This window comes from Alligator mississippiensis, chromosome 9 (assembly GCF_030867095.1).
Source record: "Alligator mississippiensis isolate rAllMis1 chromosome 9, rAllMis1, whole genome shotgun sequence".
NCBI classification, from domain to species: Eukaryota; Metazoa; Chordata; order Crocodylia; family Alligatoridae; genus Alligator; species Alligator mississippiensis.
Window position 1 is genome coordinate 62,524,777 of NC_081832.1, and position 27,659 is coordinate 62,552,435.

General features: G+C 40.6%; 1 protein-coding gene across 1 annotated transcript; it reads left to right on the forward strand.

The window, feature by feature from the left end:
- The first annotated feature begins 1 nt into the window (after position 1).
- C9H5orf47 (chromosome 9 C5orf47 homolog) lies at positions 2 to 18,625 on the forward strand. The gene is made up of 5 exons (XM_019478403.2): positions 2 to 10,364; positions 12,314 to 12,402; positions 14,242 to 14,344; positions 16,513 to 16,561; positions 18,147 to 18,625. Exons 1-5 carry the CDS (start codon positions 9,755 to 9,757, stop codon positions 18,217 to 18,219), a joined length of 924 nt encoding a protein of 307 aa, XP_019333948.1. The 5' UTR covers positions 2 to 9,754; the 3' UTR covers positions 18,220 to 18,625.
- Positions 18,626 to 27,659: the final 9,034 nt, after the last annotated feature.

Genomic DNA, 27,659 nt, shown 5'->3' on the forward strand with positions numbered 1-27,659 from the left:
GCCTGCTGTGGCCTGATGAAGCATCCTGCAAGTGTCTGGCCATATACAGTGTGCTTTAAATGCTCTAGGCCAGATTTTGTAGTGCCTGCTCAAGTCAAAATTTCTCTTTGCTTGGAGATTGATCCTGGAAGATACCAAGTGCTGTAGGGACTGAAACAAAATGGAAGTGAGCGGAGTACTCAGTACGGTAATTTCAAACGCAGAAATGGGTGGAGGGGTGTTGTTGCTTGAGAAGAACTTAGCCCTGTTGAATCAGGCTGCCCACTAACAGCAAGCTATGAGAAGAACAGTCTTCCACTGTTTGTAGTCCATGTGTCACCCTTGGGAAGAGGTACATGCTAACTATATATCTTGTGAATTTGGTGCTTATGGAAGATTGATATTGCTGGCTGGAGTGTCATATAGCTTTGGAGTGACCCTTTTGCAGATTCAGCATCATTGCTATCTATTTTTATATATGGCCTAATTGCTGTGCTGAAGGCTGCAAAGTGCAGTAGTCAAATGTTCAGTTACCTGCTTCCATTTGCTCTTCTTTTACTAATTAACTGGCAAAGGGAAGCTCAGTACAGTGCAGAAATAATGGAAATGCTAGATGAAAATTAGAATGAATCGATCAAGCAATGTGTTGGAAGCTGCTCTGAGCCACTAGCGATGCAGAGTCTCAATTAGAAAGCGTTGTGCAGACCATGTCAAAAAGAACTTGGTCAAATCTGGGCAGTATCCAAGGGCTCTTGCAGGTTTTTTTTTCCTCATGGGTCTCACAAGTATGCTTTGTAGTTCCTAGAGGAACTAGATTTTTTTTGATGTGGTCTATGTGATGGTTTATAATTGAGGCTCTGCATCTCCAGTGGCTCAGAACTGCTTCCAATGCTGCTCAATTGATTAGTTTTAATTTTCATCTAATATTCCCATTATTTCTGTGTTGTACTGAGCTTTCCCTTTTTAAAGAGACAATTCTTAGATAAGTCTTAAGCCTTAAGATAGAGGTTTTTTGACACTTAAATTCCTGTCAATTTTAGCTGCTCCTGTTTCTACCCTTCAAGGACTATTTAGAGGAGGCCTAGGCACAAAGGATTTAAAATAATGTCTCCACAGCACCCAGGATTTCCCCAAACTACTTAAGCACTTGTGTCTTGACAAGAATATCTCAACTTTAGAGAAACTGAATTGGCCAGTAAGGAAGTTGATTTTTTTGCTGGTCAAACAATGCACTGAAATGTAAGTGTATTTCATGAGAAATTGAACTCCCCAGAATAGAAAATATTCTTACAATGGAAAGTACAAGTTAATTCTTTTGCACAATATTCTGTGTTAACCAATGTTCACTATTAGTCCTAACACCAAGAATCTTTTAACTCATTAAATTATCCCCCAATCTCTGAAAACAGATATTTTAAAACAAAACTGTCAGCAAGCTAATTGAGTCAGAAGCGCAGTTGATATAGAAATGTGCATATCTGTCTCATTAGTAATGAATTCTTCATCACTGCATTTTGTGCCAGCTAATCAGTGCTAGACAGCATTCACCATTTTTTTAACATGTAACTTGGCTTTCCTTCTGTTGGTATTGTGGATTAGGGGTGTAATGATCTTTTAGAAAGCATGTGTTTGTAGAGAAGTTGCATTATCAGCTAGTGGTATTTTTATTTACTTAATTGTAAACGTGTTTCTGGACTGCAAAGGTTAGCTGCTGCAGGTGGGATTTTGTTCTCTTCTGATGCCTTATCAATGGTATTCCTTCCTAACTAACTGCTGCCTGATCCTTAGGAAGTCCTAATTGCCTTAAACGAAAAGGTATTTACTAGAATGCAAATGGAAACTTAAATTGCCTTTTAGTATTGGGATGGGCATTTTGGTTGTGATATTACATAGTTTTGTCCCTCTAATGCCTTCCATTTGAGAATTGTGAAATATTTTATGCTGTGAATTCCCCCTTGTGACACAGCTGAGGTATGAAAACATTAGGCGCAATAAGCAACTGTGGTATGGTGAGGTAAAATTACTTGCCAAAGGCTTATACCACCTGCTACATGGAACAGATTTTTTTTTTGCTATTTTTTTTTCTGACAGACTTGCTCAGAAGGAACTTTCTAGGAAAGAAGATATGTCCAACATACTTCTGGGGCTGATTCTGTCCTGAAGCTATTAGAAATGAAATGGCATGAGCAGATGCTAAATGTTAGCAATGAGTAAAACTCTAGTATTTCCTCAGCACACCAATCGTGAAATATTTCCTTCTGCAGAGGCTGTTTGTAGACTGCATAACTAATGAATTGCCAGAGTTTTCAGTTGGGTACCACTTTTACTCCCTGAGCTGATAGTTGGGAGAGATTCATTTTGGATCGGAAGGTGCAAAACCTGTTTAATACAGCTTTAGATTAAATCCTGTATTTTAAAGAGTTTTTCTCTGCTTCCAGATTGATTGCTTAGTAGAAGCTATCCAGCAAATGTACGTTGTGACTCTTCAGCTGATATTTATTCAGTACTAGGAGAGCTGGCTCAGGCCAGTCCAAAGGCACATTGCTTGCCTACAGGAAATCAAAGACAAATAAGAACCTCGGCAAGGATAGATGAGAGGAAAAACACTGACATCTCTTCCTCTGTAAAATAAGCTGATTCAGTCTGTCAGTATGAAAAACAGCCTCTGGGGCGAGAATATACATGCAGCTGTCTTTTCAGTCAGATAAATTTAATTTGAAAAAAGATTGAATTGGTTGTTTAAATAAATTCAATCTTAAATCCCTGCTGAGGCGGTGCTGGATTCTTACTGAAATGCTAAACACCTGTTAATCCTATCAAATATAACCTGTGTCTGTGATACCAAAACTACAAGTTGCTTGATTCTGTCTAGGGCTTGTAGATGTTCTCTGGGTTCTAAATTGTTAGTTTTCTTTCTAATGGATATTTTTAAACAGATGAGACCCACAGCACTCACTTTGTCTATGAAATTGCTGACAACATTGTCCTCCCCCTTCCGGTTTTGTGGCAAATGTCAATGGAGACTCCTCCCAGAATTCTGCAGGCCTACATGTCTGTGAACCAGCACCAGAGATTAAACTAAACAAAAGGGATTAAAATTGTAGTGAGCCTCTTTAGCTGTATCTATGATGTGTACATGCACTGGATGTTTTTCCCTTAATTTTTAATGATCGTGAAAGATACTGATCAGCTACACCAAGCCTGAAGTCCTCTAAGAGCCTAAGCACACAGCACACACAATAACACAGGTCATGCCTTGGTGTAGGAACAGTGTTCCTGATTTTTTCTCTGAAGAGGCAATTATTAAGGACATTTCAGACTTCAAATCATGGCCCTTTTGCTGGGGCTGTTAATAAGGGACTGGTGGTTGTGGCAGTTTTGTCAACGGGTTCTTTCTCCCTTTGGAAATGGATTGAAACTATCAGCTCACTTCACATGGACCATTAAACAGATATTGGAGAATAACTGCTTTGGTCACACCAATCTGCACTCGGATTTGAACCAATACCTGGGGCTGAAAGTCTCCATGTCTTATTACCAGTTCCCAGGGCCATACAGTTCCTAGCACACATTATTTTCTATGCAGTCTCTAAAATAAACGCTTTTCATTGTTGCTGCCTTTTCAGACATGCATTCTCCCTCTCCCGCCCCACACACCCTCCTTTTACATTAGAATTGTATGAATTTTGTTGCTGTGGTTTTCCCTATTAAAATCCCATATAAAGAACTCTATATAAAGAAATTGCAGATATGTCATTTGGTATTTTTGATAGCGAATTCATGCAATGAAGTGGATCTGATTGCTTTCCCCTGCTAGGTTGAGGAAGAATGCTGAATCTGTGTATATGGCAGAATAGATACTGTCAGTATCCATGGAGCCATGGTAGTCCACACATGCTGCATATCACTTTATCTGGGATGTAGTTTTGGAATCTCTTTAGAGGGTATTAGTTCATGCACACTGTGATGCATTTCAAAATTTATTTTATTTTTTATTTTTAAGTCTCCATCAACTCTAGTCAAGTTTTAATTTAAACTACATACTCAGTCTAAACCTCCACCCGGCACACTGCTGAGTGATATACCAAAGATCAGTGTGCTTAGTGGTAGTTGTATCTTGTGGTGCGTATGAGAACGTTAAAGCCTGCATTCAGAATAGGACTTAACTTCTAAGTAGGTGCTTACATAGTGTCCTGTGTATAGATAGACACATATACTCTTAACTGCTTTTCTGAATTCGGGCATAAAATGCCCGTTAGTGTATATATACAGTCAAATAACTCAGATGTTATTGTTAGGATCAATCCTATTGTAAACTGCATTAAAGTAACGGCTGGCTTGGCTTCAGCAGGACAGCTGCTCTGTTCGCACTGGTGGATTCGCCTTGGGTCTCAAGCACTGGTAAGAAAGGTTGTTCAAAGGTTGGTTTTTCAGAGAAAGAAGTTGACGAGGGGACACAATGGCAACTGCTTTAATTTTCTTTGCAGAGTTCCCTTGATACAGAAGCTCCTCTCTTCTCTTGGCAGCATCACTATGTCTTCTGAAAAATGTGACTCTAGATTTGGAAAGATACTAGGAAATCTTAGTCTCACAAGTAGGTGGAGTATATGTCTCTTGTACACAGTCAACTGCATTGATGACGCAGACCTTTATTTTATATTAGCCTTCACCCATAGTTTGGGCTGTGATCATGTCAAATCTCAAAGGTTCTGAAAAGTCAGGTTTTCAGCGATGGGATGCAAGGGTCCTGATAAATGTAGTGATTCTCCATTTGAGTCTACTCACTCACAGCCCCAGCTAGGTGTTAGAAAGTTATGGTAGTATCTCTCAGGTGACTCCTTTTGCATGGGTGTGTTACACTGTCAAGAGGAAAAGTAATAAAACTCACCAGCCTCCACAGCCACAAATCCAAAACAGCCAAAGGAAGAGCTCATTAGCGCTGCTTTGAGACTAAGGGAACTACTACTATAAGACTGGTCAAGGGTACACAATCAATGGCAAAACTGGGAAACAAACCCAAGACCTACCTGGCTGTCAGTCTTGTAACCTGTCTTCTAGATCACAGCGCCCTCTCTTAGTAGGTCTGCTAAGTCTGATCTTCCTCCATCTTCAGTTTTAGTAATCCATTTTGTCCATCAAAATTCCCCTGTAGTATTACCTATAGTTGGTACAACTTGCTTTCTACCTTAATATAGAATACTTCAAAACTATGGTGTGTCAAACTCATTGCAAGGTGAGGGCTGAATTTCAGTGTTCATTCTGGGCCTGCTAACACAATGGGAGAGATGCACAAAAGTCCTGGAGAAATTCAGGCTTTTATATATCAAATATACCTGTAGTTATTTACCATCTATTCAATACCTTTATGTAGAACATTGCTTAGTGGGCAAATGCATTAAATAAGTGGTGGGGGGTACAATTCCTTTATGTCTGGTTTGTAAGGTTCTCTTGTAGCCTTTCAGATAAAAGAATATGAATACTGGGATAGTAAAATGGCTGAGTTGGCTATGTATGTGTATAATATATACAATATTTTGCTCTGCAGCAGAACCTTGTTAACTATGCTATTGGCTAGGAAACCTACAGTGAATTATGGAATTTTGCAAATGAGCATGTAACTAAATAAACACAATTAAACAAAGGATAGTGCATCACTTTGATTTACTGAGCAGCCATGGTCTTCATTTTATTCACAGTGCATCCTAGTTACGCTAGTAAATGACCTCCAGCATATTTTGTAAGTCAGCCAAGTCCTAGCAAAATGGCTAGCTATGGTGACTTTGCAATTACTGGTAAATCTTTTGTGAGCGGTAAGGAGCTACTGGTATGTTATCATATGTGCTGATTGTTGGGGGTATACTGGTAATTAACGAGGTTTGATTGTAGCTGTTTTTACAGTTAGCATGCTTTTCACACACCAGTCCCTGTTACAGGACTATTTTCAGAGTTAAACACTTAAAAGGTAGCAAGCTGGTGAAATTGCTTATTCAATATTACTTCATCTTTTGTCCCACAGCTATACTGAATTGTGTAGGTACTTTGTCTAAGTCTGATAAATTTGCAAAGAAACCTCCTAGGAAAATGGCAGACTTTTAAACAAGAATGAAATTTCTTATCAGAAGAAGGGATTGCAGATTAATCACCCAGCATGCATGCAATAACATTTCCTCTGACTACTTCCACTTCTTTGGCACAGTTTATTTGGGGCAGCTACTATAGTGGCTGCCTCCACCTTCGCTCCCACAGCCAAAAATATTTCCAATGTGATATTTTAAAAGGTAATCCAAGGAGGATAGGTTTAATAGGATTGACTTAAAGCTCAGATACATGAATTTAGAAAATTCCCCCAAAACATTCACTTTTTGGACTACAAAGTTAATGACCCAGAAAGGTGCAAACTGGATGCAGGCATCAGATCTGATATTACCCTGACATTTGTAGCACTGTGAAATGCAGATGCTGGTTCTAAATGACCAACTACAGAATGAGCAGCTACCTCATGTGGTATCATTTTCTTAAAACCAAAGGAAGAAAGCCTTATAATATACTGACAGGCTAAGTCAGTGGTTTTCAATTTTGTTTTCATTTGTGGACCCCCTAAAAACATTTGAATGGATGTGCAGACTCCTTGCAAATTTCAAATGGAGGTGTGGACCCCTTTGAACTGTAAGTGTGGGTATTCACATATTTTTGGTCATAGTCATCTTTTGTAGATACTTTAGACATAGTCTGTGGACCCCCAGATGTCCATGGGCCAGAGGCTAAAAACCACTGGGCTAGATCAAAGTGTCTTTATATTACACGGGTTAATAAAATATTCATCCAGTGCTGGAAATTAATATTTGATGAAGACCATGGCCTGAGCTCAGAAATAGAATGAAGACTGCCATTCCCTCTACGGCACATATATTACATACAAAGAGTAGTTGTGAGCTTAAACTTTAGCTTCTATATATGCAACTGAGTCACCACCCTGACCCTTCTTCAGCTTGCCAATGAAGCCCCCAGCCTTCAGATGGTGCAGGAGCACAGTAAAGCAGCTGCTTCAAAAATTGTTGCAAACATCTTGCTATACGGAGTCCAGTATGGGCAGAAGGACAAAGGCTGGAGCTTGCATGGATGTTGACTCTCATATGACCTCTCCACAGTGTTCGGACTCCTCCTCCTTCAAAAAAAGTCAATCAGTTATGGTGCTGGACTTCTCTATATAGTCTAAAATGAAGAGTAACTAAGGAGCAATTATTTCACTGATATCTATCTGTCCATCAATGTTGATATAGATATATATCAGTGAAGTAATTGCTCCATATGTATTTTTAAATTTTTTTTTGATGACCGCTTTTGAATCAGCTAGAAGAAAGGTTAGTGGGGTGGTCCTTTTTGTTGTACTGGAGAAGTAAATTTGTACGTCTAAAATGAGACAGTTTCCAATTCTAGAGTTCCTGGAAAGCAGATGGCCATTTTGTACCCATATACTTGTTAGACTTTTAGATGGTGGCAATTCTGCTTGTCATTTTGAGATGCTAAAATGGGATGCTGGGAAGAGGCTGCTTTCCAAATCAGGTCTGCTTCTGGCAACGTAGTGGTAGGAAGGATGAACAAAACCTGTCACATGAGGGCTGTGCCTTTGAAATGACAAAGAGTAGGAGAACACTACAGCACAGATGTGGAGCAATACCACCTGCTTGGCACAACTCTCCTGACTGCCAATACAGAGACTATTGAAGGGGCCGTAGGAGGAAAGCTCTCTGCTAGTTGGCAAACCAGACTCCTGATCAGAAATATACAGCATCAGGTTTCCATGTGAAATGTAAAATGGCAAGATAATCAAAATGGAGGCTACTTATTTTCATGTGTCAGGGGAAAATGCCTGGATTTTTAGGGGTTGAGCCACTGTGCCTTATTACTTTCACCTGATTAAGGAGACAGTATTTAATTTACACTCTGGGATCATGGCTTTTGGATCTGGAATTGGCTCACCTCCTTGGAGTTCATTAGCACACAAGTCTCTTTACTAATCCTATTAATTTACTCAGACATTTTAGGAAGAAGGAGAGGGCTCCGGGTTTGCTCGGCACTGTGGCTAGGTAAGCGTTTCATTATCTTTTGCAGGATGTGGTTCAAGTGATGGCTGTATTGTATACATGTAATCTTATTTTTATGGGGCAGGCATTTGGGGGCTACCATAGCTGTACTTCTCTCACTGAAAAATAATATTTCTGACAAACTATCAGGCTCTGCAACATTATACTGTCTTTTCCATAGGTAAGGCTGCCATCTTGTGGAGTATATTTGAACAACGGTCTCGTTCCAACTGCACTGTTCATATTTTGATACTCGGTGCCATTACAAGAGGAAGGACTCAAAATGGCATTTGAACACCCCCCTCCCCCTTTTATAGAGTCATAGACTTCATCCAAAATCCAATCCAATATATGGAAAAGCACCCCTTATAACATCACCTGGCTCTAGAGCAGTCTGCGAGGGAAATATATTCTCCAAAATTGTACATTCTCATGCTGCATTAAAATAAAAGCTGTTTCCCAAGTGTTAACTTGTAACACTGCTAGTTCTTTCAGACAGGTAAATAAAGGCTTTGAAACACTGTGAAATAATCCCAAGTGGGATTTTTAATGGTGCTTACGTGACTAAGCAGATGTCATTAGGACTTTTTCACTCTTAAATGCATTTGAAAGTCCCACGTTACGTAAAAGTTTATGAAACAGATGAGTTGCACTGAAACCCTTGTTGGCATAGTGAGAAATTTTTCAAATATAAGGAATTATGATGTAATAGGCGTCCTTTCAGGAACAGGATATGTAACGTTTTGACAGTGGCAAGGCTGAGAATATAACTTAAAAGCACTAATCAATTCAGGGATCCACATTGACACTGGTTAAACTGGTATTTCTACTGGCAGCTCCACCTGCCAGCTCTAGCACTAATAACTGAAGCAGGCTAGGGCCCATTTTGAATTCTACTGTTATTGTGACTTTTAACAATTTATAAAAGCAAAGAAAAAAGAGCCAAAATAGCATTTACTATTCTTGCAAGTCAAAACAGGTATACAATATAAATGACCACGCCTCCAGATGATGGTGACAGTGTGAACCAAACTGCATGTGGTGGTGAACTTTGAATCCAGTCTTAACACACACAAGAATCTTACTATTTTTCTGGGACCAGTGAATTTTTTGCCAGGTAAGTTAAGTCGTGACTAGCTTTTCCATCATCATCATCAGCAAGACAAAGCTTGGGTGAATGGATTAATGGCCTTGTTCTGGTAAGTTTTCATAGCAGTTTGCAGCACTCCTGGCGCTGTCATTGCAATTTAGCAGCGACCTGACTTTCCTGTCTCTTAACGAGTTGCTCCCCTACGACCCAGAAACCGTTCACGTTCTTGCAAACCCCCGGCCATGCGGAGCCTGGAGTGGCGGCTCCTATATGCAGCTCACAAATGGCTTCCCCTGTCCCCGTGCCTCCCACCTGCTGTAGGACAATGAACTCAGAGCGGAGACCTCTGAAGAGCTGCTGGAAATGACGGCGGAAACATCCTCCAGCACCCGATGCCCCTTCTCCATCTCCCCTTTCCTGCCCATTGCCACCCTCCATGCCCCTTCTCGTGTCCATTCACTCAGTGGCAGACCTCCCATCCCACTCGTGGTGAGCTCTCTCCTGCCCCCAAATCCCAATGGGCTGCGCTAAAGGTGGAGGGGGGGGGGGCACTTCCTTCCACTAGACCCTCCACGAGGCTCTCCCAGTGGTTTCTCCTGTGATGCCCCTTCTGGTGGCTTTCCCCCCCCACAGGACACACACACACACCCTGTGTGTGAGGAGAACCGGTGTCACCTCTCCTCCCCCACGATTCATCCAGCCTAGCCAGCCTGCCTTGAAGATGAAGCCTGGCTCTGGCTCTGGCCAGGAGCGGATACGGATGGTTTACATAAACAGCTTTGGTGCCCACCGTTGCGGCTCTGTGATCCAATACAGGGGTGGCCGCAGATGCCACGAGGAGACCACTGCCACTCCCAGTCTCCTAGGCAGACACATGTCCCCCAGTGCTGGTGTGCGCAAGAGGCAGGAGGCCCCCACCAGCGCCCTGAGGTTGAGGGACAAGGCCCTGGCTGCCAGCAGGCATGGGCGAGGGTGCAAGGGTAGCCCCGAGCTATCCCTTGGCCCCCCGTCTAGGGCAGGACCTGAGGGAGCTGGCTTGTGTGCTGTTGCCCAGAGACCGAGGAGTCAAGCGGGGGGAGCCGCTAAGTGCAGGGAGAATGGGACTGAGCTGCTATCGAGCAGCAGGAAAACGCTTGGTAGCTCTGCTCCTACAGGCCTCTTCAGCCAGGGACATGGGACGTGTTATCCTGGAAAAAGAGGACATGCAGAAAGTAGGTTGCAGTTGGGGGCGTCTGACAACCTGTGCTCCTTTAACCCAGCTCAGAGGCCCCAGGGTCTACATGTGAGGCCTCCACAAGCCCCTCTCCCCTAGCCACAGGGCATTGGCAATGATATTAATACAGCTTGCTCGAGGGCTGAGGCCCTCACCATGCATGTGTGATTGTGTCAGTGCACGCATGCACGTGCATGCAAGCGCGCACACACATGCTAGGGTGGCTATCATAGAGGACAATCCAGTTGTCCTCTGTCCTCTATTGATACAAAACTGAACGCCTTTATATCCTTTATTTTTCTTTTGAAGAGAAAAATAGAGGACATAAAGACATTGGGTTTCATATCAATAGAGGACAGAGTAGCAGAAAACCAGAATGTCCTCCATGATGGCTTCCCTGACGCATGTACGCATGTTGAATTCCTTTGAGGGACCTTGCACATGCTTTGCAGCAGAAGCGACAGACCACAATGTTTGACAGTTGGGAAAAATAGCATTTTGGCTAAGTTCCTGGGAAGTCACAAATTCATTAATTTTACCTCAAATCTTATATGCTGGTAAATGAGAGTCTCCCGCTTAGTGCCTGGGCCTGAATGTAGTGGGGACAGGAACGGATGCCCCTTTTTGCTCTTTTTTTTTTTTTTTTGCTTATAGCAGTTTTCCACTTTTAGAACAAACCAAAAAAAAAATGGTGTCACTCTTTCATGCTCACACGCAACCAGCCTTAGTGAAAATGGTGCCCTGGGTGAACTTGCATTTTGGCACTTTTGCTTTGTGTTTAAGTATGTAGTAGTATTACTGCAAGTTTAGAAATTAAGCTGTAAACTCAGAAGTTTGTTATAATTTATTAAAAAAGTACAAAAGAGGAAATGACACAAAATTCAATTTAATTTTATTCAAATAATAAATTATATAAATAAAAAAAAATAAATCTGACATCTTAGGTTCTTGTGACATTTTGTTCCCTTCCAAGTTTAATGAAAAAACAAAACCAGAGAACTGCTAAGTTACAAGAAATTTGTCACACTAGGTCACGTTACATGATTTATTTTGAATTTTTTCATTTTACAACCTCTTGACCAGGGCATCCCCCGACCATGGTGTCCTGAGCGGTCGCCCACCCAGAAGGCCGGCCCTACACACACACACTCTCTCTCTCTCTCTCTCTCTCTCTCTCTCTCTTTCTTAATGCTGCCCATTGAATGAAATGCAAAATGGGATTTTACTTGGGTCTAGAAATGAGAACCTGTGTTTTCCTGGAGATAAATTTCTTATTGTCACTTAACTATTAATCCTGAGTTTTGAAAGTGCTATCAACCTCAGCAAATGTAGAAAACAAAAGACTCCCTTTTCATTTCCCTAAGCCTGATACTAGTTCTTCTTTTTGAATTCATAGTCTGCAATTTTTCTAACCACTGAATCATCCTGCAGTTAATAGAGTTTGTGAAAAAGTCACAGTGGGTTGAATATAAAAGTGGAATCTTTGCTGAAGCCATTTGTACTGCTTTGTAAAAGTGCGTTCAGCACCAGAAATGGTGAAATATCAGACACTGAAATAACATCCTCATTATAATCTTCAATTTGGATAGAATTTTGGTGGCTACCATCTTAAGAAAAAAAAAATCTAGTTGTAGAAAGTAAGTGTACCATCTTGAAAGCCTAATGTCTACATTTTCAGTCATTATGAGATATTGATCTCTGTCTTAAGTGGTTTATGAGACATCAGCTGCTATAGTCTCATAGTAATTGTAATGAAGGAAGTAAGCAAGATGGTAATCTGGATTATGTGATAGGACAATTCTGGTAGCTCACAGGCTGGTAATACCTGAAGTAAATATAGTACAATATTAGAAAGATGGAGACTCTGACTAGTTTGATATCTGCAGCTTCATAGAATACACAAGCCTTATTATTTATTTTTTCATTTTTTTGCTTTTTTTCTCACAGGTGATCTTCAAGAGAAGCAGATGGATCCCTTTGGTTTCCCTTTCCCTTCACAAAAAGTTGGCAAAGCAATAAAAAGGAAAAAGGACAAGGTAGAAAATATGGAATTTAATCTAAACAGAAGAGTTGATTTTACGTTTGAGAACATGGTTTCCTGTCTGTATTGTATGTGTGTGTGAGAAAGCATGAGAGAGAGATGGTTGCTAAGACTGAAATAGCACTTTGGTATAGGAAATTCTGCTTGTAGGAACGAAAAATATAATTATCGGCACTACCTTACAACCTGAGAATTCTGGGTCGGACCCAGCAAAACACTTATGCCTGTGCTTACCTTGAAGTACATGAGTAGACCCATGGAATTAAACTCTGTGCTTATCTGCTTTTCAGGATTGGGGCCAGGATTTTCTACAAGCTCTTGCTTAGATGGCTCTTAGGGATGAAATCTGGTAGTCATTTATCAATTTTAGCCACTGAGGTTCCATAGAGCAAAATCTGACAAAAGAATAGTTGACTAGTAGAAATACAAAATTACATTTTGTATCACAAATATCTCTCTGGTCCTGTTGAGTAGTTCATCTCACTGGCAACGTGTAGCAGGTGCATGTGGGTGCACTTGCACCCCCTTAGCGTGGCAGTGCATCCCCTGCAAAAAGGTGCTGCTGACACTGCTGACGGTGGTGCCTACGGGCGGTCACCGCTCGCCATCCCCCCCCCCCCCCCTCCAAACACCACTGGCGGCATCTGTGGGTGGCTCACAATCGCCACTGGCTGCTGCCGATGGCGTCTGTGGACGGTCACCAACTGGTTGGCACTCACCACTCCCCCTGCCCCACTGCTGACAGTGCTGCGGCCACCTGCAGGAGCTTGCCGCTTGCCGCTGCCAAGCTCCCACCACCAACAGTGCCGCCGCCGTCTGCGGGAGCTCGCCGTGCCCCCCAGCCTCCAGGGGCATGTGGTGTTCATGGTTCACCTAATGCTTGAAGTTAAAAAAAAAAAAAAAGAAAAAAAAAGAACGAGACATATTTATTAAAGTGTTAACTCCATTATGAGATTTTGGAAAGTGTGAAGTCAGCTGGAGTAAAATGTAGTAATGCCACAGAATGAGATTTAAAACCAGGAGAAAACTACTGACTTCACAGGAGCAGCTAATAACTTGCTGCAGTGTCTCCTCTAGTTCATTAGATAGTTTTCAAGAAGAACTAGGCACATGTGTTGTATTTTAGCAATAAAGCTTGACAAGGAATTATCATTAAATGTAAGCCAATTTCACAGCTGGTGGTCTAATTCTCATCATAACTTTAGCATGTTATAGCTATTTAGATAAGTTAGCTTCTTGTCAGATCTTGTATGAATGGCCTGAAATTGTTAACAAATATGAAAACTGAAGAATTATGACAGAACTTTGAAATGTGCCCTTGCAGTTAATGACCCGTAGATAACAGCAAAGTAATTCATGGTGAGATGATATCAAAACAGGCCAGGTCACGATGATACAGGAATCTGAGCACTGGAACTGAATTACACTGCGCACAAAAGACTGGATGGGAATGTGCTTCAACCCAGTGGGAAAGGAGCAAGTTTGTGTTGTTTTAAATATTGCCTCTCCAGATGACCCTGAAGATATTTTGAAGGCCCCACAAGCAGCTACATCTGGGTCTCCATATGTGGGAAGACAGGTTCACAAATGTTGGGGAATGAGAGTTTGAAGTGAGGAACAGGAAGAGAGCCTGGGTGAAGAACGGGGAGGAAGAATTCAACTCTCATGCTTTAGGTGTTTAAGTAACTGTTTGGAGAAATCTAGCAAAAAACCCCAGTTCAACTGCCCTTGAATTTTCATCCCAGAAAAATACAGAACCCTATTGAAGAGAAGATTTTTTTTAATGCAAACTTTAAACATGTTTCATTGATAAAGTTTTATTTTATTCTTTTAGACTGAAGTCTGCCATGGAGTATTAAAAATAATTTCAAAAATGCTTGAAGAAAATGAACAGTTTAGAACTAGACTCATGACTTGCAGCGAGTTTAGTGGTGAAGGTAGGTAATGACCAATAATATTTTATTACACCAGAGAAAACAAATTGGTTGTTAATGCACATGTAATGACTTAACATCTCCACATACAGGGTCCATTACACTATTATTTTTGGTGATATGCTCTCCCAAATCACAGATTATGCTATTTATTGCATATTTAGGTCCCTGTTAACTATATATGAATAGCCCTCTTCTTTGAAAGTTTTGTAAAATAGGTATAAATGAGATGCAGAATAACAGAAGCTGTTTGCTGCCATGTATAATATGAAAAACACTGATATAAAGAGATGTTGAAAAAGTGATTAAATTTTTTGGACTATATGAAATATGTAATGAAATTATTGTTCACATAGTTGGCCTATATTGGTCATGTTGGCTTATATTGGTCAAAGAAAGTACTAGCAAGGACGATGTAAGGATGAAGACTAATTTTTTTCACTTGCAGTATACAGTTGGAAATATTGCTTGACTTCAGAAAATCATTAAATAAATTAGCTGCCAAAAAAACCCCACTAGCTAATTTAATAGAACAAACAAACATACATTTTAGGATTTTCCTCTGAGCTCATCTAGATCTTTACTGGTAAATGACAATGGAATGAAAGCTGACACTTTTCTGTGGCACCTTGCGTTCGACTTGTGGCTGCAACAGAATTTTAGGTAATACAGCACACGCTTGCAAACACAACTGGAATTTCTGGTTTTGCAGTTTGATTAGTTTTAGGGAAAAGAAAATAGCAATCCATTAAGGGTCATAAGTTAAACTGCCATACTCTTTTCTCAGTGCCTTTGCTTAGCTTATGTTAGTATTAATAGAGGTTTTACACAAGCAGTGAGGGAAAAACATATACCAAAACATGTGTAACCTGTTGTCAATAGCTTTCTGTTCAAAACTGTCTTTATTGTATTTATATTCAATTTCCACATATGTGGTTCAAAAGTGCTCCCATAAGGCCGTGCTCATTTAAAAATGATATCTTACACTTTATGTGTTATTAAATTTATGGGCACTCATTTTGCCTTCAGAAAATGTACTTGATGAAAATTTATAACTGTAACTTTGTACCTGAGTTGCAATCCCCTTTCTCCCAGGCCAATGCCTACTTGTGGAGAAAGGGATTTGATTGATGGATCCTTACTGAGTGTAAAACCCGTGTCCATGGTTTTCTCTACCCCAAAGCTGCACTTCACAACATGAGAAAGGGTCGTTATGGCAGTCCCCTCATGTGTCCAACCTTGTCCTTTCTTGCATCTTTATCTTTCATGTTATATGCAGTTATTTCCTTCCATGGCCTTTTCTGGGGCTGAAGGATTTGGGACATAAGCAACAAAACAAAGCTTAAAAAAACTCCAACCCACCAACAAAACATTGCCCGACTTTCCCAGGCAAAAGGAAGGTAGAGTTTTATGGGGACAATCAGGCATGAAAGAAAGATGCATGAAAATTCTCTCAAGTTCTGGTAATCTGTTATTAGTTGGGAAATTTCCTTGGTGGATTTGCAGCCTTTTAAAATTATGGCTGTTAATCTGTTCTTCTATTTGTTGTGGAGAGACTATGCACTACTTTGTCAGGCTTATATTTATGTCAGGTAAAGGTGGATGGGAGCTGCTCACTTCTCAGGTGCGTTTTCAGAAGTCTATTTCTTTTTTTCTTCACTAGCAGTTAGAGAGCAGTATTTATCTTTAGGTGTAATTTGCATCGATTGACTTTATTCTACCCTCCTTTCTACTTGTAACTCATTTTTCAAGAGCTTTAATTGTGAATCTATTATTAAGACCTATTTAGCTGAAAACTCTTGACTCTAATACCTTCTTTCTAATTAGCAGGTTTTGTACTATATCACACCAAGGAGATATGTTTCTTATCGATCTGAATTTTTCATTGAACAAATACCAAAAGTACACTGGAATATTCCTGGCAGACTTCTAGATTTGGATCAAGAAATCTGAATCAACCCGCTTTAGTCACACTTTACCATTTTTGTTTAACTAGATCTATAAAACTTGTAAATTAATGCTGTGTCTTATCATTCTTACAGTTTTCTCGAATGCCAAAAACCTGCTACAGTTTTAATAGTATATGTTCTCCACAGGAAAAACTAGCCATAAAACTTGGTTTCAGTACCAGTAAAAATGATTCATCACCCACACATTACGTTTTTCTGCAGGCAGAGATGTGAACCAAAACATCCAGAACGAGGATCCTGCTTGGATGTGGTAAGTAGCCTGTTAAACACCAAATCAGTCTGTTATATTTACTAAAATAAATTTAATGTGGAATAAGTTTAGTAGAAGCAAGAATATATGCATGAATCTATTGCTAGAAGTGTATGTTTTATGAATGCTGCAGCCTATAGATAGGGCTCAGCTATAGTTTTTTAGATCTGAACCATGCTTACAGAAGGGAAGAGAAACACATTCCTCAACAGTTTATATACCTTGAAAGTCTTGAGGCAGTTTAAGAATTGCCAGCTTTCCTTTAGGTCAGTTGTGGGTATGGCATATGTGGTGTGTGTATGCAATAGCTGTGCTCAAATGTATTCATCTCAAATGCACCTTCTCTAGGACAGCCAGCAATGTGGGTGGTGCCTGCAGCCTCTGAGCTCTCTGATGCTCATTTATGGCTTTCTCTCTCCTTGAGCTTGGGAAAGGGTTTGGGGTGCTCTTTCCCTCTGATTTATGGTATATCTCCAAGGATTAGCCATAATATATTTAATAAATTTGGGTCAACATACTTCTAAAGTTTCTGCTGAAGCACATATATACAGTATTGCCAAGTCTCATGATTTTTGTCATTGTTCTTAAAGTCTACACTTTGGGAATGTGAGAAACTTAGCTCTTTCTTGTATATATATATATATATATATATATATTTATATTTTAAATATATTTAAAAGAAAGAGCTAAGTTTTTCACTGTCCCAAAGCACAGACTTTAAGAACAATGCCAAAAATCATGAGAGTTGACAATACTGTATATATAAACATAGTATATAAACATAGACATTTGTATGTAAGCATGTAGGAAAGTGCAGAGTCTAAACCGTGTACGGCATTCAGAATTATTTTGCATTACACATTTTAGCTTGCTGCCAATGTCATGCCACTTGGAGAAGTTTTCAGTTATATGAATATAGCAGTAAAACATTCTCATCTGGTGAAGAATGCTGCCACAGGATTCTGAATGGCATAAGAGCAGGGTCACATGAGTATGCGTGTAATTTTAAACACAATGAACTAAATCCTTCAGCCTGACCTCATTTCTCAATGCAGAATCTAAGTTCAAGGGATGCAAAATCACTTTATTCCTGCCATTCCACTCCCTCTTGTCCCAGCTGCAGTCCAAGCCCAGGGGCCAATTTAGCTACACTTCCATTTTGACCAACATCAGACCTCTTCTTATTTATACCTGGTGCAATGGCTTATATAAATCCATTCCAGGAACTGGTGCTGACTGAAGAACACACAGCACTCTAGCCATTCTGTTTTTCTGCAGTCATGGTCCCTAGGCTGGGGACAGTGAAGGTGTGAAGTATGGGGAAGTGGTGATACTGTGCTACTATATGATACCCATTAATCCTAAAGTGGCTCCATAAGCTGGTGGAGCATTACCAACAGACTTAACAGGGCTAAGGATGTTGCCTAATATATATGGATGGATTCCCCCAAATAGACTACAATATTTTTGATATTCAATTGATGAAGGAATCAGAATAGAACCTTTACCATTAGCTGAGTGCTATAATAGTTAAAAGCATGATTGTTATGAACAGGCTTAAGTTATGTCATCTTTTTTTCCTTAGGACGAGCCCATCTTTGGATGGATGTAGCATGAAAATAAATGAAGATTCAATTTCAACTGTTGTTTTAAATTAGTGTTCATTGTTTGTCTCATCCAACACCTGTTGGCGTCAGTGTAAAGACTGCAAATGCCTTCACTGGGCATTGGATCAGGGTCCATATTTGTTTGAAGTATATCTTGGAAGCATTTTAGTTTCAGCAGTTTATTTTAATATGGGTTAAATTAAACTGTTCGGTTAAAGAAATCTTTGTTTTTCAAAAATCTCTATTAAGCATAATTTATCACTTAGTCATTGTTAATTTTTGAAAGCTTTTGAATTGACACAACATTGTGACAGTTTACCAGCAAAAGAATAGAAATACAAATTTTATGCTAAAACTATATATTTATGTTGTTATACTCTGTAGCTTGTCAGAACTGTAAACAAACATGAATTCAGTAAAATAAAATTTCACACAGGATGTGTACATTGAAAATGAACTACTTTCATTCCCATTCATTTGAATCATTTTTGTTTTATTGTATGAAAAATAATATGCAATCAACCTTTGGTTCAGTCATCCATTTATACATGAATCTCAGCAAGGATTTTGAATAAGAATCCAGGTGAATACTTTCTGCTTCACTCATCATCAGGCCCATGATGAGAGCATCATAATCAAAATTTATTGTTTATCTGACTGCCTTTAATAATAACACGAGATGACTCTTTGTGTTATAGAACTTCATACTTGGAGTTTTCATGGACTGTTAACATCTTTCTAAGTGGTAAATTGTGTAAATGGAACATGAAGGCCATGTAAAGAATTTTCTATGTATGCATTTCATTTCTTTAGCTAAAACATTCACCTGGCATTTTGAGACTATTTTTATTCTTCTGAAAGAATGGTTTCTCAGCATTTATACATATAATGACTAAAACTGTAGCAGCACTGAGCTTTAATAATATACTAGCATTGTGTCATCAAGCAGCAGAGCATTTAGGAAGGTTTAGATGCAGTTTTCCTAATGGTAAAACTGCAAGTAAATACTAGAAAATGTCTTTCAGATGGAGAGCTCTGACATTAAAGTTCTCATTATGAGCAGTGATTTGTGTAGAGCAATAGTTTAATATTGCTGAAAATAGCTGACATTTCAGCTTGGGAAAAGAAGTCAGAAAGAAAAGTATTCAGATAAACACATGGTCATTTTCTGTGGCAGAGCATAGATTTATAAGTGCTCTGATATTTGATAGCTGATATCGACACATTTAGGGTCAAGTTTTTTTTGAGATATGGGTTTGCCATTCTTGCTCTAGTTCTTGCTGGCACTTCTATTCAGGGGCAATGGAGTAAGCTAGTTAACACCCAGCATATTGCTCCTGATTTAGTGACTGCAGTGGGCCTTTATAGGAGCTCCTATGCTTGATTTACTCACTCTTTTCTCTGGGCATGCCTATGCTCTGCCTCCACTCTTACTTCCCAGCTTACTCCAAGATCCTCTGATACCTGGGGCTGTAGCAGTCAGATAGAGGGCCTTATGTTTGCTCCAGAGGTGGCCAGCCTAGCTTAGTGCAAAGGAACCATCAAGTGATGCTGAACATGACGTAGTTTCTATCTTAGCAGTAATGTGTTCTGGCTCCAAACAATAGTAGCTTGGTTTCAATACACTGGCATAAACAGAATTGAGTCCAGAAGGTAGAGAGCAGACCAGATGCCATTTACATTGGCAATGTGTATTCAAGCACCCACAATGCAGCAAATAATACTCTGATTACAATATTTTATGTTTCTTAATATGAAATGTTAAATGCAAGGTGCAGAAGAAAGAACATGTATTTGTATTGTATAAAAACATACCCATGTGAACCAGGCAAATGACCATTTCAACAAAGACAAAACAACTCCCTTCTCCCCCTCAAAGAGCTGGCACAGATGAGAAATTATTTAAAATCTTTTCATTAGAAGGAACCAGATATAAATAGTGGGACCTCAGGGCAGCATCTCAGGTGCCTGAGAGTTCAGAAAACAAATGACCCTCTCCTGAAATTCCCTTAACAATCATCCAGAGAAGAGAAGCATGAGGCATATCATTTTGCTGGTTCTGGACATTATTTTTTGCCCCTTTTTTTCCAAACAGCAAGTCAGTTCCTTTGAGTTTTTTAATAAGAAATCTAGTTTGCTGTGTGAGCTGTGAAGGCACATGTGTGAAATTAGAAATAACGATCTGTACATGTGGATTGAGAAGCAAATCCGTAGATAGCAATCTAGGGCTATGGGCATGTTAAAGGAGAAGTGAAGCTTGAGGCAGAAACCTGAAACAGATCACATCATGGCAGCTCTGTGCAAGCCAGTGGACCATGCATTTGAATGCATGAGACACAGGCAGGCTGTGTATTGAAAGGCAGGCATTTGAACGTGTGACCAATTTAGTTCTGATTCATCCAGCAGTAAAATTTGTTGCTGTTGGGACAGAGCTAACAAACGCCTAGGGATTGCATCATGTGTCTTCAGATTTTTAAAATCAGGACGGCCAGCGGGTGTGCTGTGTGTTTGCAGCTTTTATAAACTAGGACAGCTTGACTTGCCACTAACTTGCTCATGTGGCCCTGCCATAATGCAAACCCTGACACTGTAAAAGTTAGCACATGGACAGATGAACATGTTAATCTGCTGTGGCAAGTCCAACTGCCACAATTTTTAAAAAGCTGCAAGCACATGACTCATCCTCCAGAAGCAATATAGCCCACGTCTGTGTGGGAGGGCCAGCTGGGATCCAAAGATCCCCATTGTCCACAGCTGCCCAGTAACAATGACATTTGCAGTGACCACCTCTAGCAGCAGCAAGACTGACAGGAATGGCTTTGTTGAGAAGCTGTAGGGTCTGGGAGCTAGTTGATTTCAGAAACATTTTGATTTGGTATTTTCAAAATTAACTTTCCTCAAAAATCCCAGCTTGAGGAAAATTTCAATAAATTGTTGACAATTTGGACCATAACAAATTTCAGGGAAATAAAATCCCCTGCATCTGTAAACCCTGGCAAGAAATACTCTGGAGTAGAATTAATGGTGCCCACCTGGTCTGGTTACTTATGGTTAGTCAGCGGCATTTCTCCGTATCTCCATTCAGGATCTTACCACCTTACACTTTATTGGGATATTAACACTTAGCCATAACAGCAATCAGGAAAAATTAACATTGTTAAGATGAGAAATATTGTTAAGTATTTGATTGCTGATTATTTCAGCAGAAGCATTCAGCTATTCTGGGATTTTGAACAATCTATAAATGATGATGAGTGCTATTTGCTAGCATGATTAGAGCTTAACTAGAATTATAAGGTGCTCTTTGGCAAAGTTGGAATACAGGGGGCCTGCATTCGAGCCACCTCCAATAGCCATCCTCACTATTTAAAAGTATCGTCAACGCTTCTAATACAATTTTGCACGACCTCTAGTTGAAGGGTGACCTTTAGCAGGCAGTTGAGTTTTGTAGCTCCCTTGAGAAATGGCTTAGAGCAGATTTCACAGTATATATGTAACCTTTGGTGTATGGGTAAAAAAAGGTCCTTCCATATAAAAAAAACCTAGGCAAAACTATTTATTTATAGTTCCTCTACAAATTTTCAACAACATAAGAAAGGTTTCTGCTTTGGTTAGTAGTTTAATTTTGTAAACGTTTATACAGTTATAATAATAAGACCCTGACTTCACAATAAGCAAGATGGCAATGTATAGATTTATTCAGTAGACGTTTTGCACCAAATCATATTAGCAAATGAAGTTGTTTTTTTCAATGGCAGGCTATCTTCTTTGATAGCCATATACATTCTCACTGGGGTGGGAGGGTTGCCTGGGGAGTCTATCATGCCCTTGGCTTCAGTCTCGTCCACAGTGAGACTGTACACGTGGACAAGATCTCTTGAAGGACTTTGGTGACTGGTAAGTAACTTCTCTTTCTGGGTAAAATCTATGGAAGAACTTTAAGTTCTCAGGGGGGTTTCATGAATATTCACAAGCAGCCACTTTTAGCTTGCTGAAAGTGCTACAGGACTTAGACTGACTGAAGAAAATGCACGTTTAAAAGTTTTCACTCATACTGTACCTTCTAAAAATCAATACATGTATTTACATTTTCATTTGGCAGAGGCAAAAAGATAAGGAGGCCTCTAAGGAAAGGGGAATTACACCTTAATCCAGGAAGATGCAAAGCGCTTCCTGAGAGACGCCGAAGGCTCTCACCTATCATTGATTTCAGCATCTCTTAGGACTGGCTTTTTTGCTTCTTCTACCATGGATCTATGTGTCATATTAATTAGAAGCTGCGTACTTATTACTCCAAACTGCAAAAGTGCTTGCGTGTCTCAGTTGGAGATGGTTTTTTTTAACTGTGGATGTTGCTGGGTTGCTTATGGACATGTCTGACTTGTGCATGCTGCTGGTGATCGTGATGAGAATAAATTGCTTTAATTCTGCTGATATGTGAAATTTCGTGCATGTTTGGCATTCTTGTTCAAACAAATGATGGAGGGAGATTATAAGCACTGTGCAGTAAAGTTCATTACAGGGCTGAGAAATGCTGCTTTTCCTCCAGTATCCTGTAATCTCCTATAAAGTTTATTATTGTACATTAACATTTTGGTTTTTCCCCCCGTTATGCTTTTTTTCTTATTACCACTGTGTATGGCAGCAAATTACTCCATAGTTATCACTACCACCAAACAGGCCTTGCATAAAACGTGTACATTTATTTTTTACATTATTTATTACATTATATTTAGATTGGTACTATCTCTTTAAGTAATGAAAAAGTAAAACTTCCTGAATGAGAAATTAGTCAGAGGAATATTCTCACAAGGACAATGGTGGAAGCACCATTTCTACAGACTGGACACTGGACAGGGCAAAACATTACCCGGTGTTTTATAGGGAACAATTTTGAACATGGTAGAGAGAGATGGACTGGTAGAGACCGCAAAGCTCTTTTTCTTCCATACTTTCTATAGTTCGCAATTCACTGCTGAGAACATTTTAGCTAAAATGGTCAACCTATTCTGGACTGATGGTGAGAGGCTGGTGCAAGTATCATTTCTATAACCACGCCATGCTTATGTACTGGATTGCTGTCTCATTCCAAAGGTAGGGCCAGTTTCATACCTGGTGTAAATCTGTTGACTTCAGTGAAGTCAGGGCAGGGATACATGTGGTTTATTTAATCTCTAAAAGTTCTACACTTTTCGCCTGGTGTCACTTAGGCTCTTCATTCCCTTTCAAAATAATTCTAGTGAATGGTTTAGAAGCAAAAGCTGAGCATTCATCAGACTGGTTTTTGCTTATTCCCTCACACTATCATGCTTTGGCTTGTCTGAAAGGGCTCTGCATTTTCATGACACTATTATCATCATCATGCGGAACTGTGATATTTCACATATCAGAGTGTTACTGTGGGTTTCTTTTTTCCCTGTGTAATTTTTATTGCTTGTCCATGCAGTTCCAAACACTTGCACAACATGAGGTATATTTGTTACCCCAATCCAAAGTTTCCAATCTATATTTGATGGAAATAATATTGCTACATACATTTATGCACAATCTACTAAGGAAATACGCATTTTGTGTATGAAACATGTTTAATGGAGAGAAATATGTGTTTAAACATTTCAGATGCCATGGGGCAGAGGGGGGAGGGGGAGATGAGGGAAGTAAATTAATATTCACAAAAAGTAAGAGTAGATTGATTTCTATGTTGGGATTCCAGGTACGTAGAGGTTGGGCTTCTTTGTAATTATGACAAACTTATTTACAAGTTGCAGAAATTAAAAATGTAGTGCAATGCTACATCTGAGACCCACTTACAAATCTTTGGCCTCTTAAAGGATGAGAAAAACCTCCAGTGTTAATTCATAATGAGAGTGATAATTCTGTTCTGATTTGTTTAGCTGCAAATAGAAAATAATTTATTGCAGAACTCATTAAATGAATAAAAAGGGGCATAATTTTTCTGTTGACAGAAGAAATGTATTATTTGATGTTCCCAAGCAGTCTCCTGTTGCTCATATTGCTGCTTTCTCTTATTGCCAGTCACTGATCTGCTCTGTGTGGGTGGAAATGTCAGACACTGTATTGGCTCTGTAATAAAATCTGTAAGCGACTCTTTGATTTGTTGTTTTCAGTTTGCTTTGCCTTAATGGTGTCTCTACAGAGTGCTTTCTCTCCTCCACCCCATCTTTCTTTTTCTCTAGACCTGCTGATAGCTTTAAACAGCCATTTTAAAACAATCTCACAGTTTTGCAAACTTATTAGTGTTACTTCATCTATGCTTACATAGATTGGAATTGGCAATTTTCAGGGAAGCATTTTCAAACTAAAATGAGCTTCCAAACTTGCTAAAGTAGCCACGAGGATTTTTAATATCTCATGGAGGAGAAATGCAAGTTATTGGGTTTGCTGATAAGAGAAAGAGGCAACATCTCTGCAATTTTCCCTTCCCAGCTTTCTACATTTTTCAGATGAGGGCACTGTGGAATTGTGCTTCTTTTCTGAAAAGGGGCTGGGTAAAATGGCATCTGTTTACTCATGTGTGCTCCCTGTGCAGGTTCAGAACAGAGAGGCTTAATTTAATTCCAAAAATAATATTTGCACCAGTTAGCCCTGGAAAGCAAAGGTTGCACGAGCTGGATTCTATCCTCTTTCATGTATCTTCAACAGAATTGTTTCCTTGGTTCTGTTCAGTTACTGCTGAATTTGCAACAACTTGAAATTCATTAAGCAGTGCTATTGGTGATTCAGCATAGGAAAGAATGAAACCTAACTCTCTGCCCCTGAGGGGCCTTGGCTCAGTAGGGCATCTGGGAGTGACCAACAGTAAAAACAGTGTGTTATTAAACTATGTTGATGGGTTTGACTATATAAAGGGAACACATCTGCCATTTCCATTGCATGAACATACCTTTAGTGGGTTCAAACAGGTGGTTCTAGAGCAGGGGTGGGCAAAACATAGCCCATGGGCTGGATCTGGCTCACCAGGCTACTCTATCTGGCCCGTGGGGCCCCTCTAAAACTTAGAAAATTATCACCTGCTGGTGGCTGCCTGAGAGAGGGGGGCATGTCTGGGGGCATGTGAGGTGGGGGCTCTGTGTTCCTACTACCCCAACTTGGGCCCCTGCTGGCCCGGGCCCTGGGGTACCAGCAGGGCCCAGTGCTCCTGCCCGCCCACTCACTGCCACTTCCCCCCCTGCCTGCCACCACTGCCCTTCCTCTGCCGCTTCTCAACCTTCCTGCTTGCTGCTGCTGCCTCTCCCACACTGCCTGCCCACCTGCCCGCCTGCTGCTCCAGCAGCATGAGGTTCCTGGCTGCATAACACAGCAGGAGCCAGCCCAGCCCCCCACAGTTCTCAGCTGGCTCCTGTTGTGTTGTGTGGTGTTTGTAAGGGGGGGGCCATACACACACCCACCATAAACATGTACTCACATCCCCCCTTGCACCACCATACACAAACCCGCACACCCCCCCATGCACACCTGCCACCCTCCCTCTCCAAACAAGCCCCCCAGCAACCCCCCCACACTCACAGCTCCCCAAAACTCCATACCCACCCACACCCCACTCATCCACACACTCCCCTACACCCCCACAAACCCCATACTCACCCACCCACACTCCCCACACCTAACCATCCCCCACAGTCCTCCCCTACACACCCACACCCCACATACACACATACCTACACACACACCCATAGCCCCGCACAAATCCTTTACCTAGCCACCCATACCCCACACAGCCCTCCCCACCCCCCCACAGTATACAACAGTAAGACTTTATTTTAAGTTATTATGCAATCACCTCTATGTACACAATGCACATGCATGTAAATTAGGACAAAAATATTAAAAAAAATCAAATTAATTTATGTTGTAGTAGATGTTTGATTTTTAGAATATAATTTGGTTTTTTTCCAGTTCCCAGATGGCAAACCCCCTTGCCAAAGGAGTACTTCTGATTTTCAGAGTCAGTGGAGAAGCTGACACAAAGTTCTTCCATTGTTTTGCAGCCCCTCCGTTAAATGCATGGAGTTGGCAATGGCCAGGCTGGCAGAAGGACTGTATTATGCCAGTGTGAGCTCAGCAGAAGAAAACTACTTGGGTTGAATGCATATTCAGTCAAATCAAAATGTTCATATAAGGTACTTCATAATATGCTTGGCTATGGAGAGTGACTTACCTTGCTTACATGTTTCAAATGGATGTATGACAAGAAAAGCTTCAGAAAGGACCCTGTCTGAAAGCCCACTAAAGTCAGTGAAAAGAATTTCTCCCCCCAGAACAGGCTTCTGTGCACTGAATTAAGCAGGGGCCCAATAAGAAAATAATAAATGATCATGAAATTAAGTGTATGTACAACAGGCCTGAATGTGCAGAGAATCTTAATTGTGGAGCTTCTCTTTACCCTTTGATTTTTCAGTGAAGAGTTGTTTTTTTTTTCTGTGCAAATTGAAAAACAGAGTCTCTCTATCATAAGGTGTCATATTGACATCCTCGGGGGTTATCCCCAGGACTAGCTTCTTGAGATTCACTGTTACTTGAGCCAAGGGAGGAGCAGATGGCAGTAGTAGGCTGTGCTCATTTCTGTGGACCCACTTGGGTGGGGGTGAGATACTTTGCCAGTTGGGTTTTGTGCATCTTTGCTGACAGCAATGGGTCACTGAAAATTAGGAACCTCAGGCTGTGGATGGCATCGTGTTTGAGCGGGCATGCTTTCCTTTCTATTTCTTCTAGGTGTAACCCCTTCAGCCCCATCCTTATACAAACCTTGTTCCAATCCTTTTTCTTACTTGGATCCTCATCCTAGTCCTGCTTTCCTCATTTAGCAAGTCCCAGTCTCTTTGCTCATGCTCTAATCATGGTCCTCTGAACTTTCTGAGTGTCCCACTCTACTTCCAGTCTCCTTCCTCAGCCATTCCCAAATCCCCCACAGTTCCTTAGTACCATTAGTGCCATTCTTCAGGTAGCTTCCCCTTCCAGCTCCTCATCTAATCTGTCTCCCCCTCCCATTCTGGTCTCCAACATCTCCTAGCCCACTGACTCCTGGGAACACTCTTTCTTCCTGGTTTCATTATTCAAATTCTGTTCATATCCCAGCCCCCGTTTTCTTCCAGTCTTCAGTCCTCTATCTAGGCTGCATGTCCCAATCTACTTCTCCTGTCCTCCCTCCATCCACCTACTTCCTTCTGCACTGATTCTGAGTGTGTGAGTAATTAGCTCAGCAGTAAACATCTCTGCATCTTCACCTGCAGTGCTATTAGGATGGACTAAACTAATTAACTCCAGAGCAGGTTAGTACTTGTATACACAAGTACTATCTTATGGTGAATTTTTATTCTGCTGCAATGCACATGTAGATGCTGACAGGGCTGGCACGAGCGTGCTTCAGTACGGGATCTGCCTGTCGGCTAGCCCCACACCAAAGCACCCTTATGCTCCAGCCAGCACTTCCTCAACATATTGAGCTGCATGGGGGAGCAGCCCCAGGCTGG